The following is a 26,072-nucleotide window of genomic DNA, read 5'->3' as shown; positions in this document are numbered from 1 at the left end:
CCACCAGGTTTGCTTTTTCAGATATGTAACACACATGATGTATGTCATTCCTCCACAGGTCAGAGAATGAAAATTCAGAGGTGCCTGGTTGGTGTGGGTGTGTAAAGAGTGTGACCTTCATCTGCAGCATCACCTGCACACAGGAGGACTCTTTAAGGTTTATTTTTCATTTCTGGGCTCATAAATAGAACCTGACTTGCTAAGGCTTAACCCACCTGTGTCAAAGCCAAGCCCAGAGCCTGAGCACACCTTTGGGGAGGAGGGACAGACACCTCTCCTTGCTGCACAGTGAGCAGCTCCCACCTCTGCAGTGCTGCTGCTGCATTATCACCAAAGGCTTCCTGCTTTACAAAGATTTAAACTCACTGCTGTCCCCCTTTAACATTTCCAACTGCCAATCTGGAACAGCATCTGGAATTACAGTGCATTTAATCCTTGAGGGTATATTCTCTCTCTGATGCATATGACTCAAATATGTGCACTGAGGGACAAGTGTCCAGTAGCTTTAGGTGACTGAATTTTTGCAAACTTTTCTTGAAAAAAATAAAGCAGATAAGAGTGTCTTAGGAGAATTTTGAGTTGATAGAACCATATTGTAATATGCATTTTTAAAACACATCCAAATAACCTTTACAGATTCAGCCATCCACCTTGAGAATGCCACCGCAAATTTTCATTATTGATAACAACATTATTTGTTGAATTTTGCACTTTTTAAATGAAGACTTTTCCAAGTGATCTTATGAGACTGTCCTTAGCACACCACAGTTTTACAGACACATGAGGAAAAAGCCATGCTTAAAAAAAAAGGGCACACAAAATGCTTAATAAATGCAACAACAGAATTGTCACCAATGGGGGAGAAGGAAGGAAGCTATTGGGAATGGCAGAAGGATAATGGAGATGATAAACATGTACTTGAAGTCTTTTGATAGGAAGGAGAAGTGATGAGTCAGATAAGCAGAGGCGCCACTCGGGTTGCATCTCCAAGCAACAGGCAATCAAAGCTCCAGATAAGCATCTTCATAAAGTGCAACAGGCTCCAGTGCAGGGGCAGAGCTGAACAATCACTTCCTGGTTCAGCTCAGGCAGGAAAAATTTATGACCTACTTAAAAATCCTTCAAAGCTAAAAATGGCTTTTCCATAAAGAACATCAGCTGTGTAGGGCACGCCGTGGGAAGAGCAGGAAATGAGAATACTCAAAGTGGTGGACTGGAGCACAAAAACTCAGTGCTGTACATGAGTGGTGTTAAAGCCAAACCCTTCCCATCCACAGCTGAGATTAATGGAGTTTTCTGCACATCTCAGAGGTGAGAGGAGAAGAAAATAAACATAAAATACTCTTCTTTCCTTTGCTGGGCTCTGGTACAAGAACAGTTTGAAATCTCAAAAACAGTGTATATATTTTCCTTTTGTCTCATTTACTCTGCAACAATTCACACCCCTAAACCATCACACTATTTAGAATCTGAGCCCCTAAGTTCTGCATGGGAAAGAGTGAGGATCAGGCAACACAAAACCTGCAAAGAGATGCTAAAATCCCTGAATCAAAAATCAATTCCAACCCAACCTTTCTGGGTGAAGTAAATAAAATACTGCCATCAGCATGTCCCTGACAAAACCCATGTATTGTTTACAAGAAACTTATGAAGTGTTACAACCAAACTGAGTCACTGCTGTACAGTAAATATATTTTTAGTGTCCTAACAATGTATACAATGGATTTTGGCAATTTTAATATAGACACACATGTTAAAGGCATTATAAATGAGGCTTCATCACATTCACATGAGTCAGTTCATATTAAAGCCCCATCCACACCTCAGGAAAAGCTGTTCAGCATGGAAGAGGCACAGTCCTGTGTTTCCATTGTTTCTGTTGCAGATGGAGTAACACAGCTTTAGGAAGTGCTACAGTCACAGAATGCTCACATTTCAGAATTACTGCACATCCCTGGCACAGGTGAAGGCACTGCTCCTACACAGGAGGGAAAAATCCCCACCCTGATAATGCTGAGATCTCTCTCTCTATCAGCTGATAGTGAGGCACAGCTCTCCTTTAATCACTCAGAATCTCAAGTGTCACATACACACCCTGAAGCTCTCCTGTGATTCCAACTTGGAACCTTTTAAGAGCAATAACTATAGATGAACTAGGCAAAAAAAAAAAATCATAACTGATGCATTAATATTTTCTTCTGTATCAAACAATTATTTTCAAAATTACTTTGCCATGTAGTAAAACAAACAAAATTCCCCTTCAATAACCAACACCAGATGTTTGTCTAAGCCCAACAGGAATTAATTTAACAACTTTTAAATATTTGAAATGGAATTTATAAGGACAATTCTCAATATCCAAAGTAAATGTGGTTACTATTGAACTCTGTTATAAACACATATATGAAATATCCTGTAATACCCAAATAAATTCATTTGGCAAACAATGAAGTATCTTGGACTCAGCATTTATATCAAACAGCAAACAGAGTCTGAAACAGGAGCTTTTATTTTAACTCTCTTTAAACCAACCTTCAGAAACCCCTTTCTGTATGTGTTACAGTCTCTTTTTACAGTTTAACCTCAATCCAATCAGGAGTCTCCAGGGATTTTCAAATCACTGAAGATTAAAATCCTCTCCGACTTGACTGTTTGACTAATGCTGTGTGTTTAATAATTCTACTTGTGAGAGATTTTATTTGACAAAATCCTGCTGTGTGGACCCTCAGACGCTGTACAGCTGCACTGGAACATAAAGCTCTGCTGCTGCCCTTGTTTCTTTAGACAGGCTATTCCCCAGCACTGAGGGGAAAAGAGAACTTTATAGTACATCTATTACTCTGTTGATATTAACACAACCACTGTAGTATTAAATCTACACACTCTTTTCAGAGCAGAGCAGTGAAAATGTGCCTATTACACAAACATTAGATAAACTCTCCTGTTGTCCCGAGTGTTCACAGAAATCAATTACATTTATGATTACATTTCAATGAAAGCTACTTTATAAACGAGATGGAACTGTAATATTCTATGCTTTAGGCATTCATTAATAAAAGCATTTCAGTGTTAGTATTTGTAAATGTTCTGCTTTTTAGTTTAGGCAATTTTTAGCATTCTATAGCTCATGTTAAACTTTACATAAATAGTGTGTCCAGATCTTACCACAATGCTGTGACTTCACATTTGAGTGGTAAGGGAGGGGGGAAATAAAAATCATCATTACGGCAGGATCGAGTATTTGTACGAGACAGCACTTACCCTGTGGTGCAGAAAACCAGGACAACCTCGATGGCAACTATTAGTACACACGTTACCAGCCAAAACAAAAGAGCAGGCTGCTGAATGTGGAACAGAAATGAGGGTGCTCCTACCTGAAGTAGCATCGATGACCGTGGAGACGCCGCGCCGGTCGGCCGCGGGCCGCGGTGACCCCGGCATGCTGACGGGCTCCGAGCGCACCGGCTGGATCCTGGCAACCACACAAGCACACAGTGAGCCAGGCTGCACAACACCCTGAAGGCCACCAAGTCCAACCCATGACCTGGCAGCTCCTCATCAGCTAAAGCATGGCACTGAGTGCCACGTCCAGTCCTTTTCTGAACAGGTCCAGGATGGTGACTGCACCCGTCCCTGGGCAGAGGATTCACAGCCACCACCTGGGGTGGACCCAATCTCACCCAAACGAGAATCACCTGGGACAAGCAGCAATTCAATTGTGAAATTGCTTAAAAGCTGTTGGAAAGTTCTGGTTTCTCTTGCTTGGTGCACCTGAGATTGGGATAATCCACCTAGAGACTCACAGTGGGTATTCCCAAAGAATGGCTCAGATGGGAGCTCTCAGGAAGCCTCAAAGGAAAAAGATCACCCCACCCAAACCTGGTTAAAAAGCCTCCATTGCCCTCCTCAACAGCAGGGTTTTAAAGACCCATTTGTAATTGTTGATTCCTTTTGTAATACAGATCTGTATTACTTCTTTTTATTTCTGCTTTCTTTCTGCATGTGTATACCTATATATATATATATTTAAAAAAAAATTGACAGCACCATCCTTGCTCATGGCAGTAATAAGACACAAGGAAAAATCACACGTTTCAAACCCATGGATTTCCAGTCCAAGGACAATCTGCCCACTTTTCATGGGACAAGTCATATTATCCATCTCTGTTGCATTACTCCTAAGAGTTTCAGACACAGTCCCAAACAATCCAAGTCCATACCACAGAACTTTGGACTTCAAATCACATGCAGAGTCAGGAGCATGGAAACTTGTTAAATCTGGAGTTACTGGGCAGGACACAAACACTTGGAGCATAAATCTCTTCTACAAATCACCAGTAAATGTAAACCCACATTACCTCTGCTCTCCTTCCTTCCCTTCCCTAAGCCCATCCCCTGCCCCCAATTCCAAATCAGCTAATGTCCAAAACCAGATGAATTAAATACATGAAAAAGAATTACAAGGAAGGAAAAAAAGGAGTGGGAAAAAACAAAAACAGGGAGGAGGAAAACATTCCAGAAGTTCACTTACTGTTCCAACACACTGACCGCTGTCTAAATTCATGGCACAAAGCTCCCACTCACGTCTGAGAAAATGAATTTATTAAGCAATGCAGAAAGTGGGAAAGGCAAGAGGACACTGAGCAAGGCCACCAGACTTTGTGCTGTGCAGACTTTGCCTGCCATGTGCCCAAGAAGGGACAGCAGAAGGAATCTGAGCTGCTTGGCCTGGACTGATTTTTCTCGCTGGTGCATCACACGCTCTTCCAAGACTTTCCTCTGGACAAGGCTGATAAAAAATGTGACACATCCCACATACAGCAAATGTCAGACAGCTGGGAAATAGGTTTGATTTTTACCTGAGGCTGTTGAGATCCAGATCATCTGTGTCAAAGTCCAGCAGAGGCTGCGGGGTGTCGCTGGGCCCGTGCGACTGCAGCACAGAGGAGCTGGAGGAGATGACGGTGGTTTGGCCGGAGGGGTGGATGGTTTTGAACTGGAACTGAGGGCCCATCCACAGGCGTCGATGAGGCCCAGTGTGAGTCACAATTTCCACCTGTGGGAAGGGATATGGGCAGTGATTAACAGAGCTGCAACTCCAGATAATGAGGGGTTCCTTTGGTAGGCTGGACTCCTGGAATCCTGCTGTTCTCAAGTGAGAAGGGTGTTCTGAGCCAGGGTGTTTGCAGCAATGTTTAACAGAGCAAAATTGGGGATGTCTTTGCTGGAGAATGGATGCTTCAGCCAAAGCCAAGAGCTTTTTGCAGAGACTTGAAAGCTCGTGAACCACCAGCCTCAGGACACTGAACTCCAGTTCTTAAATTGTTCTAAAGATCAAAGCTTCATCCTGGCCACCACTTCACCTGATCCTGTTCTTTCCTCCCCTTGCCATGATGAAATACACCCTAAAACTCGAATGCTATGACCAGAAGGGAACACACTTCTGCCTGAATCTGCATGGAGCAGAGAAAGGAACCAAAAGCCCACATCCCCCAGACATCCCCATCCTGAGCAGGGTGAGGGAAGAGCTTCCAGGGAGCTCCTTCCAGCTTTGTTACAGCTGCTTGGTGAAAAGTCCACAGCTTCAACTGCTTCCCATGGATACAGTGAGAGCTGGATTGCAAATCACAGCTCCTAATTCCTGTTGGCACATGTGAGGAGAGGCTAGCACAGAGCATCTTGTGGGAAGCACAAGATCCATAACCTAGAGCCATGGCAAGAGTGCTGGGATGAGCCCAGGTCATGCTGAGCACAGGAACACAACCATGGATGTGCCACAGACAGGGTCCACACAAACACATCCATTTAACCAAAATTTTGACAATTTAGCAGAAGTAGGGTGCTTGTGATCAAAAAAACTGTAAATAAAAGGGTAAACAAAGCATACAACTTCGTAATCAAGAGAATAGAATCATTAAGGCTGGAAAGGTCATGCAATACAAGACTAAAAATCAAAAAGAACTTTTAAAGATCAGAAAAAGGAAAGATAAAATGCAATTATTAAGCTCTGGTGAACTCATACTTTTAGAACAGAAAATAGACTATGAAGTACCTATCAGTTTCTGCTAAAACAACAATCAGCCTCAAAGCAGAAATGCAAATCAGTGAGGGAATTAATGAAAACAGATTTTTGTATAGGTACACAGATGTATACCAGTAGTGATTCTCCATCTTTAAGGAGCAATTTGAAAGCCTGGACGATGTCAGTTCTCTGCTAATGTCAGACAACAACCACCAGCTCTATTTCCATCTTTGCATTTAGCTCAGCCTAACTCAGCTTGGCTGCAGCCCTTTCTGAGGCAAGTAGCTTTTATGTAGCAGCGTAAATTAGGCCACAGATAAAGTAATCTGTGTATTTTAAGCTTGAAACCATCAGTGTCACAGAGCCGAGAGGTAAACAGATGCCTTTGCAATTTTACTGAGGCTATGGCCAGATGTTCCTATTCACTCTCCTGTTGTGTGCAGGACAAACATATTGTATCTACTTCCCACTGACAGCACACATTACCCACTGTTCTAATTGAAAAGTTGAAGTGAAGGGCGGTGTTTTTTCACTGCTTGCTGTTGCTGTTGATAACAACACTTTAATTTTGAAAAACATCCTTGCACTTTAGGCTTAATCTGAAGTGGCTTGCTCGGGGAGCAAGCATCGCCGTGCTCCAAGGGCTCTCATCACTCCTGCTCTCAGCAGGAATTAAACATTTCAGGAGCATTCTCAGAATTATCCCTCTTCTGTGACATCACTTGGGATTTTTATTTCCCTTTATAAATTTATTTACTCTTCTAGAAAGATGGATGTGGTGAAGTTCGAGCAGTCAAAGTTCTGTTGACATTTTATATCTTCCAAGAAATAGTAATAAACAAACAGCCATAATGTAGGTTTACCATAATCTCTTTTTCCCTGAGGTTTCACCAGAACAGTAAAATAAGGAAATACCTCCAAACATTCCTGGAGAGGTGGAAAACTACAGGTGAAATCTGCTCCCAATGAGCTCAGAGATAAAATTCCTGTTGACTGCCCTGATTGAGAAGTTTCATCATCTTTGTGCTCTGAGAAATCAGACACAGCAGAAACAAATGAGACACCTCAATGTGCAGCCACATCTGAAACCTCAGACAGGTAAATGAACTCCCATGACTGGATTCCCCAGTGAATGCTCCTCCTGGGCAGGTCCATGTGGAAACCTAACCTCTCATTTCAGAAAAAGCTTTGTATGATTTATTCACCAGTGGGAGAAGCAAATCCCATCCATAAATATTTCATATTTATGCCATACACCCCAGCAACACATTTAATGCATCACTCCCACAACAACATTGTTCTTAAACCAGAGGAAACCCACCTAATTTGTCAGGGTGAATTCCATGGATCAGGTACCTTGTAATTGCTTTGGCAAATCCAGAGCATTTGTAAATTTAATTTATTTATTTAACTCTAACCTTTCATTTCTAACAGGAACTAATTCTCAGTGTATTATTCATGACCTACATTCTTACACTGAGGTTCTGTTTTGAGCCAAATGGTCAAGTATTTACTGAGTTCTTGTAGAGAAGCTTCATTGACTGAGACAAAGCAAGATTGGATAACAAGACAAAGATTAGACCTCATATAAAAATCCTCCACCAAGCATGATAGTTTTAAAGGAATACAGTATTTATATCTGGTCAGAAGTCACAGGAATTCTCAATAGGAAATGATAACCAGGGTAGGAAGGAAATAAATGAGCTACTGCCCCCTTTTTATGGTCAAAGGAAGGGCACCACCCAAAAGGCACCATCATTCTGCCAACTTCCTTCATCCCTGCCCAAAAAGCACCATGCCAGGAGAAAAAGGGAGGCAGGTCACTTGGTTGTTGCCACCTGAAACTTCCCACTTCATGCTGAGCTTCCCAGGGATGTGACTGTCAGGAATGCTGGGGCTTTGTCTGGCTGGGGACCATCAGATCCATGCCCGCACTCGGCAGCGGAGCCAGCTTCACACACAGCAACACCCTGGCTGTTGGAAGTTTACTTCCCACTTGGAGGAAAGTTGTGAATTTTGCTTCCAGTGGCTCCCATTGGTGTTTTGCTGGCCTGGAAGCCTCCAGAGCATACCTGTGACAGCCACTCCTCATCCTCCTGCCCGCTGTGGTCGGAGGCCAGGCTGTCGTAGGACTCGTGCCGGGTGATGGGCCCAGGGCTCCCAGGTGGCACCACTGAAAAAAACCCACAAAACACAAAATCAGACTTATTGTTACATGATTTATTTAAAAAAAAAAAGCTTTTAAAATAAGTTATTGGCACAGCAATGTGTGTTTTCCTAAATCTGTGACAACAAATTTTCTAGGAGTGCAGAAAGAGCTCAAATATTGACATTAAAGGGATGAAAAGATTTCTGCTCTTTGACTTGGATGTATCCATACAGCCACCAAGATAACTCATTGGCTCTTCTTCTTTTAACCTGAGGTTCTTAAAATACCAAAGTATTTTTATATTCCCACATTTTATAATCAAGGTTTTAAAAAATTTTAAAAACTATATTATTGCAGGGTTGACCTTTATGTGTCAAGCTTCCAACCACTACAAATTTTTACAGCCATGTAGTAAACCCCCAATAATTGGAGTTTTAATGGCAAAGCAGACACAATGGTAGCCATAAATACAGAATGGCGCCTCTGTACTGTAAACAGCTTTGCATAAATCCATACACTATATGGAATAAAGGGATTTCCATCCTGGTTTGTGTGTGTCAGTATCTGAAGCTACAGAGCCATTTCTCACACCTCTGGATCACAGAGTGTCCATACTCTCAAACCTGCAACGTCCCAAATTCAGCTCAGGGCCCAACTTACTCCAGAATTATTCCAAGTGCCAGAAAATTTAGAACATGTTCTTAAAAAAGAAGCTCAGACTGGATATTAGGAAAAATTGGAAGCAATGGAAGAGGCTGCCCAGGGAAGTGGTGGAGTGCCCACCCCTGCAAGGGTTCAGACAACGAGCAGAGATGGCACCTCATGGTATGGTTTAGTGGGCATGGGTTGGACTCGATGTTTTTGGAAGTCTTTTCCATCCTTAATGGTTCTGTGCTTCTATGATAAAGCACCAAGTTTTATATTAGGAAGAAATTCCTCCCTGTGAGGGTGGGGAGCCCCTGGCACAGGGTGCCCAGAGCAGCTGTGGCTGCCCCTGGATCCCTGGAAGTGTCCAAGGCTGGATGGGTCTGGAGCAGCCTGGGACAGTGGGAGGTGTCCCTGCCATGGCAGGGGTGGAATAAAAGATCTTTAATGTCTCTTCCAACCCAAACCATCCTGAGATGCTGTGATCTGCCATTTTCCCTGCAATCCCCACTCTGTGCCTGTGCACACCCATGCTGACAGCCCCAGGTGTTATCTCAGCTTTGTCTTCACCAGTTTTCAGGTAATACAGCAACCACCTCCATCTGCTTCCTTACATCCATGAGAGACTGAATTCCATGGCTGAGGGATGTGTCTGTCCAGTCCAAACTCCTGTCAGAGAACTCACACTCCTTCCAGAGGATTCACAGTACAATGTGAATATGAAATCACAGCACCCACTTCTCTTCCTCAAAGTTTGTACTTAAAACCAAAGAAACAAACCCATTATTTTGACTCATTTTTCTGTTGCCCTCATGCTCCCCACATCTCCTGGCTCCCCACTCTGAATCCTCCTGCCTGTTTCAGAGAGCACAGCTGATCAACTGCAGGCTTTCCTGTTACTCAACTCCCTAACAAACTTCATGGCTCCAGCAGATGGTTTTGCTTTCAAACCAACAGGAACTTTATGGACTGATCTGAATTTTTTTTGTTCTTTCTATCCCAAGGGCAACTACCAGAGCTGTCAAGATTAGGGAAGCTGCAAAACCACAGCCCAGGGAGCAGCATCCCCCCTGCTTGGTCGCTGTATTTCTCCCTTGGGGAATACTTTTACATTTTACTGGAGATTCAAGATGGCTTTACAGTGAGAAAGAAATTTGAAAAAAACAAACAACTGAAAAGCTGAACAAATGATTCGTTTTGGTGCTGCACTGGAAGCCTTTCCCTGAGGAGCCACAGGTCTTGTGTTTCCACGCAGCTTCCGAGAGCAGCATTAACTCTTTCCACCCAGGAGTGATGAAATGCTGAATTCCATGGAAAAGCTCTGCCTGAGAGTTCAGCAGCAGGGCAGCAGTGATAAAGCCTCAACTGAGGTCAGCCCTCAGTCATTTATTTGGCTGTTTAATAAAGCAGCATTTCTGTGCCACACCTATCACAAAAGCAGTTTGGAGGGGCTGGTTGGGATGGGGGATCCCAGCTCACCACGGGCCTCACTCCCACCATTCCCAGTGGGAATGTGCAGTGTGCTGGGAGAAGTGACCTTATCAGACAGTGATCCTGGCTGGAGATCTGCCATCCCTGTGCTGCTTGTTACACATGTACATATGGGCACATTTTTCCAAGTTGAAAATGCCCTTGAAGCTGTAGGAACAAACACAGTGTAAAAATGCAAAGCACCTTTTCCTCTTTTCCCCCTTTTCTGGGCACACACCTCTCACATCCATATCAAGCTCCAAGATGAGATTAATTTAACCCTGGAAGGACATTTCCAGGAATTTGAACTCAGGATTAATCTTTTATCTTCCAGCTTAACTCCTTGAAAATCTGAATTCACACTGGAAATTACAACAGACTTCACCCATCAGCGAGGTTATTCTGATGCTGCAGCACAGAGTATTTTAATTTATGGAGAATTTCCCAACCATGCAGGATAACAAATAATAAAATTCCAATTCTTGCAAAGCTTTGTAGCAAATGTTTTTTACTGGTCCTCCTGTAATTTCTCTTTCCTTGGGAAAAGTCACAAATGGAGCAGACACAGAGCAGGAGCAAGAAAGCCTTGGCTGCACAGAGATATTTTACTGCAATTGCAGGTGCCTTGTACCTTCCTAAAACAATCAATTCAATGCCTTATGTCTGAGCTATGCTAAATTTTAACTTTTTCTGCTCTCACACCAACATCTGGAACAAACACATCAAATATCAGACTCCAAATGAGTCTGTTTAACCTAGCAATACACGAAGTGAAAAAGTACAAAAAATAAGTATTTACTAAAAATCTAACAGAACTTCTGTCTGTGCAGTATGACAGGATATGAGTTCCTACAGTCTGCTTATTAAATCAATCCAAAATTCAAAATTCAAGGACACTTCTGAAAAACTGGACTGATACCTATAGCAAAAATCAGATTTTTGCCACCAATATTTGGCAAGGGGCAAAAAGGATCTTTGAGCTGCTCAGAAGTAACAATGGCACCTTTACTCTCTGTCCTCCTTCAAGCCTCCCTTCTCTGCACTGACAGGATTGATGTTACCATTATATTGAAGGAAGATTGTATCTGAAAAAAACACACTGCAAATGAAGTTATTTGTGTGATAATTGTTAGTGCCAGGAAAACTGCACAGAAGGGACTGTGGAGACACAAGTGTCAACACAAGGCAAAGCAAAGGCTGAAACACAGCAGAGCTGATATTCCCCTGGAATTCCAGACCTGATTCACACAGTTCCATGGATAAGTATGTAAAAAAACCCCTCATTGTTCAGAAACTTCTCCTTGATATTTACTGACAAGTAGAGAAAACAAACAATTTGTATTAATCTCAAATAATTTGCACAGACATTCCTGCCACGTGAGCAAGAGCTAGATAAATACACATTGGAGGAATATTGGAATTAACACACAGTGGGTTTGCTCATGGATGGGCTAATTATACAATAAATACCTAAAGCTAAGACAAATCTTCCTTCAAGGATTATAAATTATCATCTTTCAGCAGCATAAAAGTGTTAGAACAAAGAACCACTACAGTTCAATTGTAGTGTGTGCACTTATGGCTTTAATTTGGGAACAATAAATCATTAGTTTTACTTAGTTTTGTGTACTTCTTGAACCAAAAGGTTTTAATTTTCTCATTTATAGAAATAAGCTTTGCACAATTCAATTTAATTGAGAGTTATATATGAAATTCCCAATGTGCTCTTCTCTAAGGGCTGCATGTTTGTCCAAATTAAGAGCAAACAAAGGCATCTGAGCACCACAAAGCCTGTTTGTTTGGTGCTGCCTGCCGTGCACATGCCTGCAGACACCCAGAGAGCTTGCCTTTTCCATCTCCATAATTATAACTTAATATAATTAACGTTAATAATGTCAAATGAGTTTCTAAAATGCAGTAGGAACAGGACAATGTACTCTTAAATAACCCCTGCAATCTCCAGTGATGTCTGTGGTGAACAGGTACCCAGGATAAAAATGACATATCCCTTGTTTCCATAAAAACCCCACCTTAACACCTGATTTTGATGGTTTTTTCTCTGGTTCCTCAGCTACATCTAGGTGGTGCAGAGACCTGAGGTAATCACATGATTGCAAACAAACTTCAGGAGTCCTTGTGCTGGAAAATTCAGCTCCACAATTTGAATTATTTCCTTCATGCCTTTGTTCCATAGCACCACCAGCAGAATGTGATGGTTCTGGTCTCCACAGAGCCACTCCAAATTCACCACATTCACCATTCTTCCCTGTTATTGATGTGATCTCAGCTCTGTCAGGGGCTGGTTTTGGTGTCCCACACTTGTGTAGCTCACATCCAGCACGTGCTTTGTGGGTTTGTGTCAGAGCTCTGTGCCTCTGGCTCTACCTCTGCCCAAGTGTGACAACAAAGCAAAGGCCAGGATTTCATTTTGCCAGAACACTCCCAGCCACGTTAACAATAAACTGTTTGTAGGCTGGAGATATGCTCCATGTAATTTTTCTTGTGGCTGCACGTTCCTGAACAAAGTTCTGGTTTTAATGCAGTTTTCAGCTTGTAAACTCCCACAGGAGCATGGCACGCAAATTAAAATATCCTCTTTTACCCAAAACTACTCCCTGCTCATTTTTTTTCCTGTTAGGACTTTCTGAGATTCTCATATGCATAAATATAGTAAAGTTAAGCTAAAAAAGGGCTGTAAAGCAGGAGTTTAGCGAGACTGACAGTTACTCCACACCACCAGTTGATTAGAGCTGGATTCATTCACTATTTGTGTACTGTCCACAGTTTATTTGGTGCTTTATGGACCATCTACTCTCTGTATCAGCACTTTAATAAAGACATAGCTAGGTCTGTAATTAGGAGATTAATTCTTCTTAGATTTTTTTTGGATGACTGCTTTACTTGCTCCTTACTCACACTGGTCTGATAGTCAACAGGACTTTTTTCCCCCAAGGAAGACTGGTATACATTCCCTGGGCTTAATTTCAGCTTCCATCTCCAAAGTTCCCTTAGGAGACCATCCCAGGCAATGCACTTTTAAATCTGTGCAGAGCTAGAACCTGATATTATTCACAGGATGGAGCACCTTAAAGCTGCTCAACACTCAGACTGTGAGCAGACAATCAGTTCGGCACCACAACAGAACAAATATATTCCTTTCTGAGTTAAAGAATAATTTCAACTGCACGAAGCCACGGTGAAATCCATCTGATGGCCATCTTTAAAGAATTATGGAAGAGGTAACTATTTCTATAATTCACCAACTTCAAAAGTATGTTTGACATTATTGTCGGGAAAATTATGTTAACCATGGATTACTGTTACAATCAAAGTATGTAGTGAGAAGTCAAGAGGCTTAGTAGTAAATTTTCAAAGCGGTGCGTGGGGATTTACCCGTTTGACTCCCATTAACGGCAACGGGCGGCGCGCGGCGAAATCCCCGCGCGCCGCTTTGAAAACTGACCCCTGCGTGCTCACGGACCCTGCTCTAAGGACTTCCAGATGACCATGCAAGAGGAGGAAAGAACCATTTCAGCATGTGCCCTTGTTCATTACTGTTGTTTGTACACATCTGAAAGTGTTTGAGTTGCTGTGCCGGCGCAGTTTCCAGCGGGCGGATCGTGACGCGCGCGTTGGGGAGGGCGAGCTGGGGCTGAGCTCAGGAAGCCACGCACGGGCCCAGGGCTGTCCCTGCATCAGAACTCTGCAGGCACATTCCCAGCAGCCAATGCACCTTGCAGAGTGCACTGTCAGCCCTATTATTTCACAAATATTTCACAAGAATGTATCGTGAGTTACTCCACTGCTCACTCAACGTTTTATGCATTTCCTCCAATCACTCAGTGCTCAGCCAGAAATTAAATTTGCTTCCTTTAACACTCAGTCCTGGTTCTTGCAGGGAGCAGAAAGTGCAGGCTACAGTTTTAGGGAAATGTAGTTTTCCCTAATTAACTCAATTTCATTAGAAACACCTTTTCTGGAAGAGGAAGGGGAGGCAGATTAACCTGCAATCTGTCACGCCTCCAAGTGTAAGAAGCAAACTTGAAAATTCCATTTTCACCATTTGTGACTCTGTCCACGAAACCCTAAACACACTCTCTATTAGTAATGCCTGCTTGGAATCACTTTTCTCCAGGAATATTGTCACCTTAGTAATAATTTAAAAAAAAATTTTATATATATATACACACACATATATATAATACAGTAGTACTACAATAAAGTAGAAGTTGGTGAAAATTATTCACTGACTTGATGCAGTATTGGGCAAAGTGGGAATCTAGGAAATGGATCCTCTGGCACTCTGATTTTGCAGTTTTAAGCCTGGGACACTCAGCTGACACAAGCTGGTGGCAAGGCCCTCACCTGTGGCACTGGGTACAGCTGAAGGGCAGGAGTTTGGGCACCATTCACATCCTGACCAGCACAGGAAAATGAGGCAGGTGGAAAGTTCACCCACATCCCATGGCTTGTTCCAGCTCCTCTCCACAGCAGCTCAGGTGAACTCAGGTGAAACTCCCCCACTCCAGGGCAAGGTCAGAGCTGGGTTTGGGTAGGGATGGACTCCAGAAATGGGCTATGTTCAACGGCCCAAGTGCAGAACCAGTAAAGCCCAGCAGAGATGCTGGAATGGAGCAGCTGAAACTGCCCCAAGCTCCTGCTTGAGCGTGGCCCTGCCACAGAGCCAGAGCAGAAAGGCTTTGAACACCTCGTAACCACACAGCAGAGTAATTGTTGTTACTGCACAGGCTCTGCTTTTGATCAGTTTTACTGTTTGAAACCCAGCTTGTTGTGACAGACATTGAACATACCCAGAGCAAGAGCAGCTCTGGCCTCCCAGAAATGCTACACAACTCTAGTTACATATATAGAAAGGGATGTGCCAGCACCTGCATTCCTCCATCCCAAATCCACTGCTAAAGATGCACCCTCAAAAGTATGCAAGGAGAAAGAAAAGGAACAGCACAAAATGGGATTATCAGACCAGTTCACTCAGCTGTGAGCAGAGCAGCACCTCTCTCTCCTGTGCACTGAGGAGGGCTGGAGGAGCAGAATGTCCAGATTCCTCCTGTGGCACTCCTTGGCTGTCATTCCAGGCACCACAGCTTGGTTTTCACAGTGTCTGTGTTCACAGCACATACTCACAGGTATTTAATACACTCTCTTACACTACCTTACCCTCAGACTTTCCACAGTACTCACTAGCTCTGTGGATGTAATTTTCATTTCTGTCAATGGAATGTATGAAAGGAATATAAAAGGGGCCATAAAGAACCACAATGCTGCTTGGAGACAGAAGTCTTGCCCAGGGTGAACAGCTTTCATTAGAGGGAGCAGGAAGTGCAAACATGATGTCAGAGCTACAGAGATTATCTGTATAAATGGTGTTATCATTTAACCCAAACAAACAGCAGGGAAAGGCTCACCCCCTCCCTTTGAAGACAATGGACAGTTACTAAATTGGACTTGTAATGAAAGCCATTTTCAGTGAAACACAAGATATGTGCAACAGTTGGTCCAGAAATGAAAATCTGTTATAACAGCCAAAAGTCAAAGGCAGCTATAAATACAGGCCTTAATCTTTTCAAGAATCCCTTAACGAAGCCTATAAAACTGATTGTATCTTCAGGCCTAACTCAAGTGCAAATTCTTACTCAGAAAAATGTAACAGCCCTGCAAGTATGACTTGGAGAGCAGTACAGGGACAAGGAAGGAGAATACAGAGTGCATGCTCATCTCTTGGAATACAAATTACATTGCATTAAGAATAAACAATTAATGAGACAGCAGAAGCCTCAGCTACAGGTCCATTTTTCTGAGAGAGAAACAATTTCCAGAAGTGGTCAGAGCGGGATGCAGAAACACTGCATCTTTCCTTTTAACACAACAGAAATGCTCTTTGATTATTTAAAAGCCAATTGCAAAGATCTGTCTTCAAAACCTCCTATTGCAGGTTTAATAGCAAAGAGGTGCAAGTACACTTACCAGCAACACGGGAGTAAAGTACAGACTTTTGTTTTAACAAAATCTATATTTATACGATTACATTTCCTATGGTTGAGGGCAGCTGTAATTAATGGATTTCCCTCCTTCCCCTAATGCAGTCATTTGTCAATTTAAACACAGAATGCCCAATCAATTTTGATGTATTTAGTAAGCAATTTGTCAGAGTACTGCACACCAGTTAATATATTAATTCTTGTCACTGGCCCACTTCTGACAACTGTAGGCTGTGTCCATGAAATTGGTCCTGATGAGCCAAAAATCTTGCTTGGAATGTGAAGGTGCCCTTTGCAGAGCCAGAGGAGAGAAATCAGATCTCAATCTATTCAATGTCTTTTTGGGGCAGTTTTTGGTCAATTTTAGGGGGTTTATTCATTAATGTGTTAATTGGCCACGTTTCAGATATTGCCTCTACCTTCCAATAGAGAAGTGAATTCAGAGTGGAGAGATGAGGAAGAAAGGAAATAAATATGAAATTAGGATGTCAGACTTTCTGGTGATGCAAAGTTATCTATTTCCATGGCAATTCCATTATGTGCCATGAACGTGACTGTGTCAATTCAAACATGCAAACAACATGTGAAAGGTACAGAAGTCACACAAAGGAAACAAGGGATAAGTCAGGGAAATGTGCAAAACTTCAGGGCCTGGTGAAAGAGAGGAAAATATTCATTTGAAAGAACACAAGCAGGATATTGTCATGGACATCTTAACAGCATCCTCAGGAGTTTATATAACCCAAAGCACCTTAATTCCTAAGTAGCAAACAGCAGGAAGAAGGCAGAATTAAAAGACTAATTAATGACAAAACTTGGCAATTCTGTGGAGAAAGCTCTAACATTGCAAGTTCCTGTGGACACCAAAACCCTCCTGTGCACACGTGCAGGGCTTGGCACAACTTTCCTCCCACTGCCAGGACAGTTTAACTCCACCACATGATGCTATTTATGTTATAGCAAAAACATCTAGGAAGAATAAAATGTGACTTAGATTCCCTTCTCTGGTGGTTAGATTTGGAAGTTGCTCAGGACACAGGTGAATAAAGAGGGAATATTAGAGACACAAATAAGGTAGAATACTATGTATTAAATGTGAGGAGTGAAGAGAAATATCTGATACCTAAAACCCAGCACTGAAAACCTGAGGATTGTCATTAATCCAGGGGTCTGTGGGATGGACTCACGGGAACAAGTGAGCCTGGAATCTGCTCTGTCAGAAGGAGCTCTCAGGACTGGAGATACTCTCTCTGACCCACTGCAGAGTTTGCAGCAGGATCCTGACACTTCCTGCAGGCCAGCAGGTTGTGGAATTTAGCATGCAAGCTCACTTTCAAGCCATGAACTTGGAGAAAGCTGTAAACCCCTCACTTGCCACTTTCTCACCTGTGCAGCAGCCTGAGCTGTGGTAATGTGCTCAGGTAGACACGAGCTGCACACATTGATGCAGGTTTCTGCAGCAGATGTCACAGATGACCTCAAAGCAAGAAAACAGCTGTGCTGATCCACTTACAAATACCCTTGGGATAAAGGTCTTGGACACTTGTTGTACAAAACATTTCTTCAAACAATGGTTCCTTGTTCCTTCCTTTCTAGCTGCAAATAAAACTTTCAGATTCTTTAAAAATATTAAAAGCTGAACCATGTGTTGATAACCTAAAGCAGGATTTTTTGAATATTCTCTATTTAGCACAAGAAGTCACCGGCCTGGTTTATATTTTTCAAAGACTAAGGAAGATTTTGGCCCTGTGTTTTGGCATCAAACCTCTTATTTATGAAAACCTGGCTGTGCAGCCCTCCAAGCAGCCTGCCAGACGTCTCATTGTTCTGCCCGGCTGCTGACAGAGGTACTCTGTGCTAAAAAGCACACTGAGGGTTTTTCAATGACCCAGGGGGCAAAGGTCACTTATTATAAATGGATAATGAGACCTAATGCAATGTTCTGAGTGTGGACAAAGAAAGGGTCTATCCATACCCCCTTGTGACTTGGTCATTCAGGCTTTTATTTCCCCTGCACACTTAATGGAGCCAAACAATCGGCAGAAATGCTATACAGAAACGGAGAGAAACTGCTGCATTCTACCTCCAGAGACAGCTACAAATAGTGACCCTGAAACGGCGCCAGGCTCCTCTCACACTGACGTGGCAGACAGATGGACCAGCCCCCCTCAGCCCCGGCTGAGCCATTTGCTGGCAATTAGAGCCCCCCGAGGAAGAGAGCACAGCAAAGGCAGGCTGCGGCTAAAGGCAGCCCAGGGCAGAGCTGCAGGTAAGCAGAGCCTGAGCTGGGCTTAGGAGCTCTTTAACAGGTGGCTTTTGTGGGAAAGATGCGTGGACTCCATTGTTGGGGACTTCACTGAGGAGCTTCAGCCTGAATAAATCCAGAAGACAAAAGTTCAAAGATAACCAGACACAAATTTCACTGTTATTGCCATTTGAATGATGTCCTTTAGATATTCTGATGTCTTCTATTATTCTTTCCATTTCACATCCAGCTTAAAGAATTCCTAATATATGAATTAAAATCTGAGTTAAAAGTCTAATAATTCTAATAACACAAGTTCTTTAATTGGCCGCGTTTCAGATATTGCATCTACTGTGCAATGGAAAAATAAATTCAAAGTGGAGAGATGAGGAAGAAAGGAAATAAATATGAAATTAGGATGTCAGACTTTCTGGTGATGCAAGGTTACCTATTTCCATGGCAATTCCATTATATGCCATGAAGGTGACTGTCAATTCAAACATGCAAACAACATGTGAAAGGTACACAAGTCACACAAAGGAAACAAGGGATAATTCAATCAAATATGCAAAACCCCTTTAAGTTCATTAATTTACTGGAATTTAGCTACTACTCAATCTCCTTTCTTTAAAAAGTTTTCAGTACTAAACGATTTGAAATACATTGTATACTGTACTGTGTAACAGTATTTGAGCTGTTAATAAAACACACAATACTCATCTCTGGTTTCACTATGTGGGATAGAAGTACAAGTGAAACAAGGCAGGAATCTAGCAAAAAAAATCCAGCCAAAATGCAATCTAATGGTGCTGTGCACTGCCAAATACTTTTTCATATTCTTTTGTGCCCTTTGAGTCTTATCCCAATTTTCTGTGCAGCACAGAAGAAGGAAGACTCAAACTTTGCAGGTTTCCATAACTCTCAGATGCAGCAGATGGACAGGTAGAAGCAGCAGATCCAATCTGGCACCAGTGTCCCTTTCACCAGTCCCATCCAAAGAGCCTCCTGGCCCACATGGCCACTTGGTGCATCTCAAGTGCCCCTGTCACATAAAGCTGCCTGCACTGACAACTGTGCACAGCTCTGGTTTCCCCTGGAGAACCTCACCAGATGCCAGAGCTGCTCCCTTGTGAGACTTCAACTGCTGCATCACTTTGATGCTAGGCAGAACAGAGACCTGCTCCTCACTGTTAGCACTCCTCTCTCTTTTAAATAGTCAAATAAAAGAGAAATACTCATTTTTCTACAAAACCATTATAAAATTGTGTGGGTTTGTATTATAGATATATCACATATAGAGAGCTATAGGTGTATGAATGTTTCTGAATATGCCATGCCATGAAATATTGGCTCTCTGGGAATGTGGCTGGGCAAGACACAGGCCAAGGCAGGTGGGCAAACATCCCTGGCAGCAGTGCCAGGGCTCCTGAGGGAGGCAGCTGTCTGAGACTGTGGCTGGAAGGAGCCCAGCAACCAGGAGTTCCCAGGGAGAGGGAAATGCAGATGCACTCATTACTGGGTATGGAATTCACGGGAGGAAATGGCTAAAAGCATGAGAAGGAATGAGGTGAGGTAACCCTGAGGATTTCATGGGATCTGGTGGATGATTCTCACAGCCCCACAACTCTGATTCACGGCAAAAATCCCAACACTACATTCACTGCTCCATCCTTACGAACAGAGTTACACACAACCCTACTGTGGGGTTGAACACCCACTGAAATTGGCTGAAAAATCAACTTGGAAAATCACCCTCTGCTCAAAACGTGCACATGAGACAAGACAAGAAGTTGTCAGCTACTCACAGCCAGCCAGAAGATACTGGTAGTACTGCACAGCATCTGCAGCCAGGAGCAGTGGATGGTTTGCATTAAATGGTGGTTGGAGTTCATTCCACTGAGGAGTTCTGAGGTAAAACACAAGACTATTAATATTTCAGCTAATACAGAGAATGTAAATCAGTGTTTCTGTCATCACATGCAATTATCTATACAAGCTCACAAAATGTTTGTAATTATTTAAATTAGCTTGTTCAAACACTGCAATCCACCACAGGCAGTGGAGCAGCAGGGCCAAATCGTGCAGATTGTGAGGCAAAGACAATACTTGGTTGTTGACTGCAGCAGGGATTGCATTAAAAAAAACCCAGGAAGGAGGTTTAGATTAAGTTGGTAAATATGTTTAGGACCATTGTGTGTCATGCTGACGTTATATAAACACACAAGAGAAACTGGGGAACTTTTTTGTTCTGTTAACTACCACTGCTTCCATCCTGTGAAGTCATTGAGCACTTACTGTGAAAATAAAGCTGTGTAAAGTTATGGATTATTGATCCAATTAGAATTTTCAATTCCATTACAACCTACTCATTTCAACAATAATGGTCCCGAAGTCTGTGTTGTAATTTTAATTAGGGTGGACCATTCCTAAATAGCTTGGTAAATCAAGTATTGATCACTCCAGTCCAGCCATAAGCAGCACTAAGGAATGTAGGAGCCAAGAAAAATCGATAGAAAAATATTTTAAAACGTCAAAAGCACTGACAACACTTTCTCATCAATTTTTCTTTACTTTCTTCCACATGTCAGGAATAATTTCTTCTACTGTCTTTAGAAATGGTACCTTCAGCTGCTCACAGGAAAACTCACAATGCTTCATTGTGGGAACCTTGCTCATGTCTCACAGCAGAATTCTGTACTTCAACACTACCAAAATAATCGTTCCTAGTCCTTATATAAAAAGAAAATTACAACCTGATCATTTAAAATCACCAATTAATAAGGATCTCTATTGATTCACAGCCATGCTCATGCCTAGCTCCACGTGTAGAGAAGGATTTAGAAGCTCAGTTCCCTTTGAGGCACACGAACAGTGACAGAACTGTATGGAAAGCAAAGCTTGAATCTCTCTCCTCCAACAAAAACCTTTAGGAACCTTTACATGAGTGACAAGCACCATGCAGCTCATTCAAAAAGAAAGATCCCAAGCATGAAAGGAAGGCAGAGTCACAGGGATGAGGTACCTAACCAAAGTCCAGCTGGCCCTGGGGCAGGTGACCATCTCCAGGGGGGTGTCGTCGCTGATCTTGGGCGCGGTGCTGAGCGGCCGCGGCTCCAGGACGTGCTCCACCAGGCTCCCGTAGCAGCTGATGATGTACAGGGACTCCACCACAAACTGCTTGGACTGATCTGGGGGCAGAAAGAGAGAAAAAGCTTATTGCAGCAGCACAGCAGCAACGGGAAAAGCTTTGGCAGAAATAGCAGGCTCTGTGTTCTTTTAAGTCTCTTGCTCGTAGATAAGAATGTGAATTGAAAGTAGCAAAAGGGCTGGAGAGACAAAGAGAAAATTGTACAAAACACACAATTTTCATACAATTGGAAGAATATCTCATACAAGAGAAGTTTCTCACCAAGGTGTGTTCTGGTGATTACACATTTCCAAACATATCTTTTACATTTGCTTTGCCATTTGCTTTTGCTTTGCCTTTAGCAAAGGTGTTTCATCTTTATCTCTTTTTTTTTCAGTGTCACTTCACACCTTTGGACTGACCTATCAAAAGCTGGGTTTCTGTCACTGTATCACAATAAAAGATCAATTATTCATTCCACTAATTAAAATTTCTTGTACATTTTACCAAAAGCACCCCCAAGCATGTTCCTGAAATTCCCGATTGCCCCTGAGTTTAAGAAACAAAATCCACAAATTGCTTAGAACCTGTCACAAAATAAGAATTTAAGTTTAAATGCAAGTCCTAATTCTGTGAGGTACCAACCTTTTTCTCGTTTGAGGCCGGAATTGTTTGCAAACCATGACCTTGAAGCTCCAAAGACTGCAGCGACACAAAACTCCCCTCCCACAGACTTACTGGGTGAAATCTGTGGAGCTGGTTTGGATTTGCTTTAAAGAAAGAACAAAATAAAATTATATCAGTTAATTCTCAAAAAATTAAGATGTTCCTTGCTTAACAACAATTTTAAGATATTACTTCAGCAAAGGGGAATATCTGCAGATCCCACAAGGCTGAGCAGGATTTGCAGATGCTCAGTGTTTCCCAATAACAGGTCCCAAATTCCCCTGGAATATTGAACTCATTCACTTGAAAAACAGCACTGGCTCATAATGGAGAACTGAATTGTTTAAAAGACCCAACACTGAACATTTGCATAAAATAGAAACAACTTCTGAAGTAAATACAAAGAAATCCTAAATCCTTTGGGAATGAAAATACAGATTCTGGGTCAGCCATTCCAGGTCGAGATCTCCTTGTCTTTTCCAAAGGAAGTCAGGAATAGCCAGGGGATGTGAGTGACACAGGGTGGCAGGGAAGGACATGCAGAGGGTACAGGAGAAGGAAAGGATGCAGACACTCATGAGCCACTGTTAGAACACAGCAGGAATTCTGTCATGGAAAAGCAGACTGAGGCACTGTGCCCTGAGCCCACGATGTGCATGGAGCAGATCCAGGGGGTGAGGATGTTCACTGAGACATCCTGAGGTGCTTCTCCTCACAGGGACCTGCAGGTTTCTGCTCTGCAGAGCTCAAAACTACGGGCAGAGCATTGTCCATGCCCCAGTTCATTAAATCAGGATTTCACCCTTTCCTCAAGACAAAAGCTGTTTGATGAATCCATGCAGGATTCTTCTTTCTTCATGTTCCCCTTGTTCTAGTCCTTTCCATTGAATTATTTTATATTTTTCTTTCTACTCTATTTCACTGCTCCCTTCTCTTCCTACCCATCCCTCCTTTACATTTTTTTTTCTACCAATTTCTTCTCCCACACAATTTCAGCCTGTGATCAGACCATCCCATTAACCTGGTTCTTACATAACAATCCCCAATTCTGAGAAGTGTGTGCACAGGTATATGGAATTCAACACTAGAAGAATATTTTTAAACAGCAGAAATCAATTAAAACACTGCATGGTTTTAATGATATTTAATTTATACTAACAGATCATACACATGGCAAGCCTATGGTCACATGGACTTGGATCAAGCTGAAACTCTTGTACATGTGGGAGAAGCTGGAATGTCCCAAAAGAGCAGTTGGAATTTATAGTCAGTAACTCTGGTATTGAACCACCACAAAGCACTTAATATCCAACTGTTAAACCTACAGCTACAGATGACTGGGTCAGAAATCTGTGTTCCAAAAAGATCCTGCCTATAAATGTATTCCCTTGCTTGCAGTGGCACATCATATTTCTATATTAGAATATTTAAATTGTGATTGTGTTAATTAATAAGTTTTTATTAGTTACTTAGAAAAAAAATCAGAATGGATTTCTTTCACTTTGAAATAATCATCTACCACAGAAAGAGTATTTTTAACCTAACTCTATCTTGAGAATTATTTTAGCTCTCACTTTTCAAGTATTCACATACTCATATTCCTTCAGAAATGAAAACACAAATGTGTCAGTGAATTAGTGTCTTGTTGCTTACTTCAATTAATAAATTATGGGATTTAATACAGAATTCAGGACAGTGTCACCCATCAATCACTACAGAGCAAACCAGGAGCACAGGTACGACTCTGCCACATTCACTTCCTCTTGACAAAAGGATCTTTCTATACTGTCGTATATTCTTAATATTCTCAGTTTTTACTGAACAAATTCTGAGGTTATTAAAATTATTTTTCAAGATTAATGAAGTAATTTCAAATGGAAAAAAAAATTGGAAACAACTGCTATTCTCAGCTACAAACTAGAGTAAAGTTCTAAGGAGACAGAATTGCCTTCAAGCCTTGAAGCAGAAGTGAACCTGGGACTCAACACATTTTTCCAGAGTCCCCAGACCTGTGTTCAACCAAATACAATTATAAACAGCCTTAGAGGAAATGGTCTGAGCTCAGTTCTATTTACATCTTGTCTTTAGGATGTGCATCTTTCAAGGCAAGCACTTAAGTGTTGGTTTCAGTGCCAGGAGCTTTTCCCTTCGAGGATGATGTTGTGTAGACAGAAAGAGCAGACCTTGTAAAACACGATTACTCATGTGGTTAAACTCAGCCCTGCTAGCAAACAAAGACAAGCAAACAAACAAAAAAGATTTGTGCATCTTATTGGTTTGGACAGATTTCTGAAAATGCTGCTGAGATGTCAACAAGTCTATTTTGAAGTCTCTTGTAGCTGAGGAATCTTTCATTTGAGCATCATTTTTCTCGATTCCTGAGTTTTCATCAATACATTCCAACACAAATTTCATTCCTCCAGCAAACCTCCAAAGCCCAGTAATTTTCAGTAACAGTAATGTCATTAGAAAAATATCTTTACATGTCACTGGGATATTTTAACAACTTGGAAACTATAAATCCTCACTATTCTGCAGATGCAAACACCCTCTCAGCTTTATAAATGATAACAAAACAATAATGTTGAAGGTAGGTGGTGAATGACTTGTTTCTGCTATGAACTCCTGCTCTTGCCTTGCTCTTGGCTTGTCAGCACTTCATAAATTATTCCAAGAGCTGAAATTTAGGCACATTTGGCCTCACTTTTACAAAACAGTTACTTTAAAAGAATTTTCATCATACAGTAACTTCCAAAAGATTGTACCATAGTTTTCCTGAGAAGGGATGCAGCAAGAAATTCAGATTTTTGGGAGTCAATGCTAAAACCAAGACAGTGAAGCACACAGGACCAAAACATTCCCCATTATAATTTCACTCCTCATTTCTCCTAAACATTAGGAACAACAGCATTGCATTTAAGACATCAGGAGGATGAAAAGGCAGTTTACTTTTTCCTCTCTGGATCTACACCACTGTGCAACCACACCTGGGATTCAGTGAGACACAGCAGTAGTTTCAGCCCAGTTAGATCTGTACAGAAATCTAAATCAGGAATAGAATGTATCTGGGGAAATTTGTATTATTATTAAATGTTCTAACATAATTTTGGAGGATTACTTCTTCTTAAATGCAAAAGCACCAAGATGTAGATACAGACTTGGCCAACTGACATTCTCTATTGAAATGGCACAAAAGGAGATGGGAGGAAACTGAAGAAGAAAATGAAGACATCACTTTGTCAGAGCTTAAAAAGCAATGAAGAGCCTGAGCTCAGCATGTGAGTTCTTTCATGTTGCCAACACAGTAAGAACAGATTAAGACCTACTGAAACCATTCAGAGCTCCCACTTGTTGACTTTGTAACGCATCAAACTCTGCCATAATCTCTGGAAATGCATTGTGGTAGCTCTTTGTAAAAACACTAAATAGTTACTAATAATTTAATTAGTTTACATACTAACTAAATATTATTATTTAACTAGAAAGAATTAATACACAAAATATTTTAAAAACCAGAGCAGCACAGTTCATGATGGAGCTTTATGTCTCACAAAATTCTTCTGGCTCTTAAATGTATCCTTAAATCTATTGTCAAACAAGTGACATGAATTTAAAACAATAAATAAATTGTATATATGTGATATGAAGGAGCTGCCTTATATATATTCAAATATTTATAGTCAAATAGTACCAGTCTGCAAAGATTTAAAATTGCTTTGATTTTATATTCCCAACAAATATATAGGCTC

At 41.7% G+C, this 26,072-nt stretch overlaps 1 protein-coding gene across 14 annotated transcripts in view; it reads right to left on the bottom strand.

The window, feature by feature from the left end:
• BCAS3 (BCAS3 microtubule associated cell migration factor) overlaps positions 1 to 26,072 on the bottom strand; it is a 297,954-nt gene that overhangs the window by 169,297 nt on the left and 102,585 nt on the right. For all 14 annotated transcript variants that reach the window (XR_005956358.1, XM_041482384.1, XM_041482385.1 and 11 more), the window contains 6 exons: positions 22,303 to 22,427; positions 21,553 to 21,718; positions 20,336 to 20,436; positions 8,095 to 8,195; positions 4,860 to 5,056; positions 3,375 to 3,472 (listed from right to left, as the gene is read on the bottom strand). Coding sequence is in view for 13 of the 14 variants with exons in the window: in XM_041482384.1 (XP_041338318.1) it covers positions 3,375 to 3,472; positions 4,860 to 5,056; positions 8,095 to 8,195; positions 20,336 to 20,436; positions 21,553 to 21,718; positions 22,303 to 22,427 (788 nt within the window). In the remaining variant the exon portion in view is untranslated. The remainder of the gene's footprint in view (positions 1 to 3,374; positions 3,473 to 4,859; positions 5,057 to 8,094; positions 8,196 to 20,335; positions 20,437 to 21,552; positions 21,719 to 22,302; positions 22,428 to 26,072) is intronic.

The sequence above is a fragment of the Pyrgilauda ruficollis genome, unplaced genomic scaffold (assembly GCF_017590135.1).
Source record: "Pyrgilauda ruficollis isolate IOZ18807 unplaced genomic scaffold, ASM1759013v1 scaffold59, whole genome shotgun sequence".
Lineage (NCBI taxonomy): Eukaryota > Metazoa > Chordata > Aves > Passeriformes > Passeridae > Pyrgilauda > Pyrgilauda ruficollis.
Note: the sequence above shows the minus strand (reverse complement) of the source record. Positions and strands in the feature narration are given on the sequence as shown.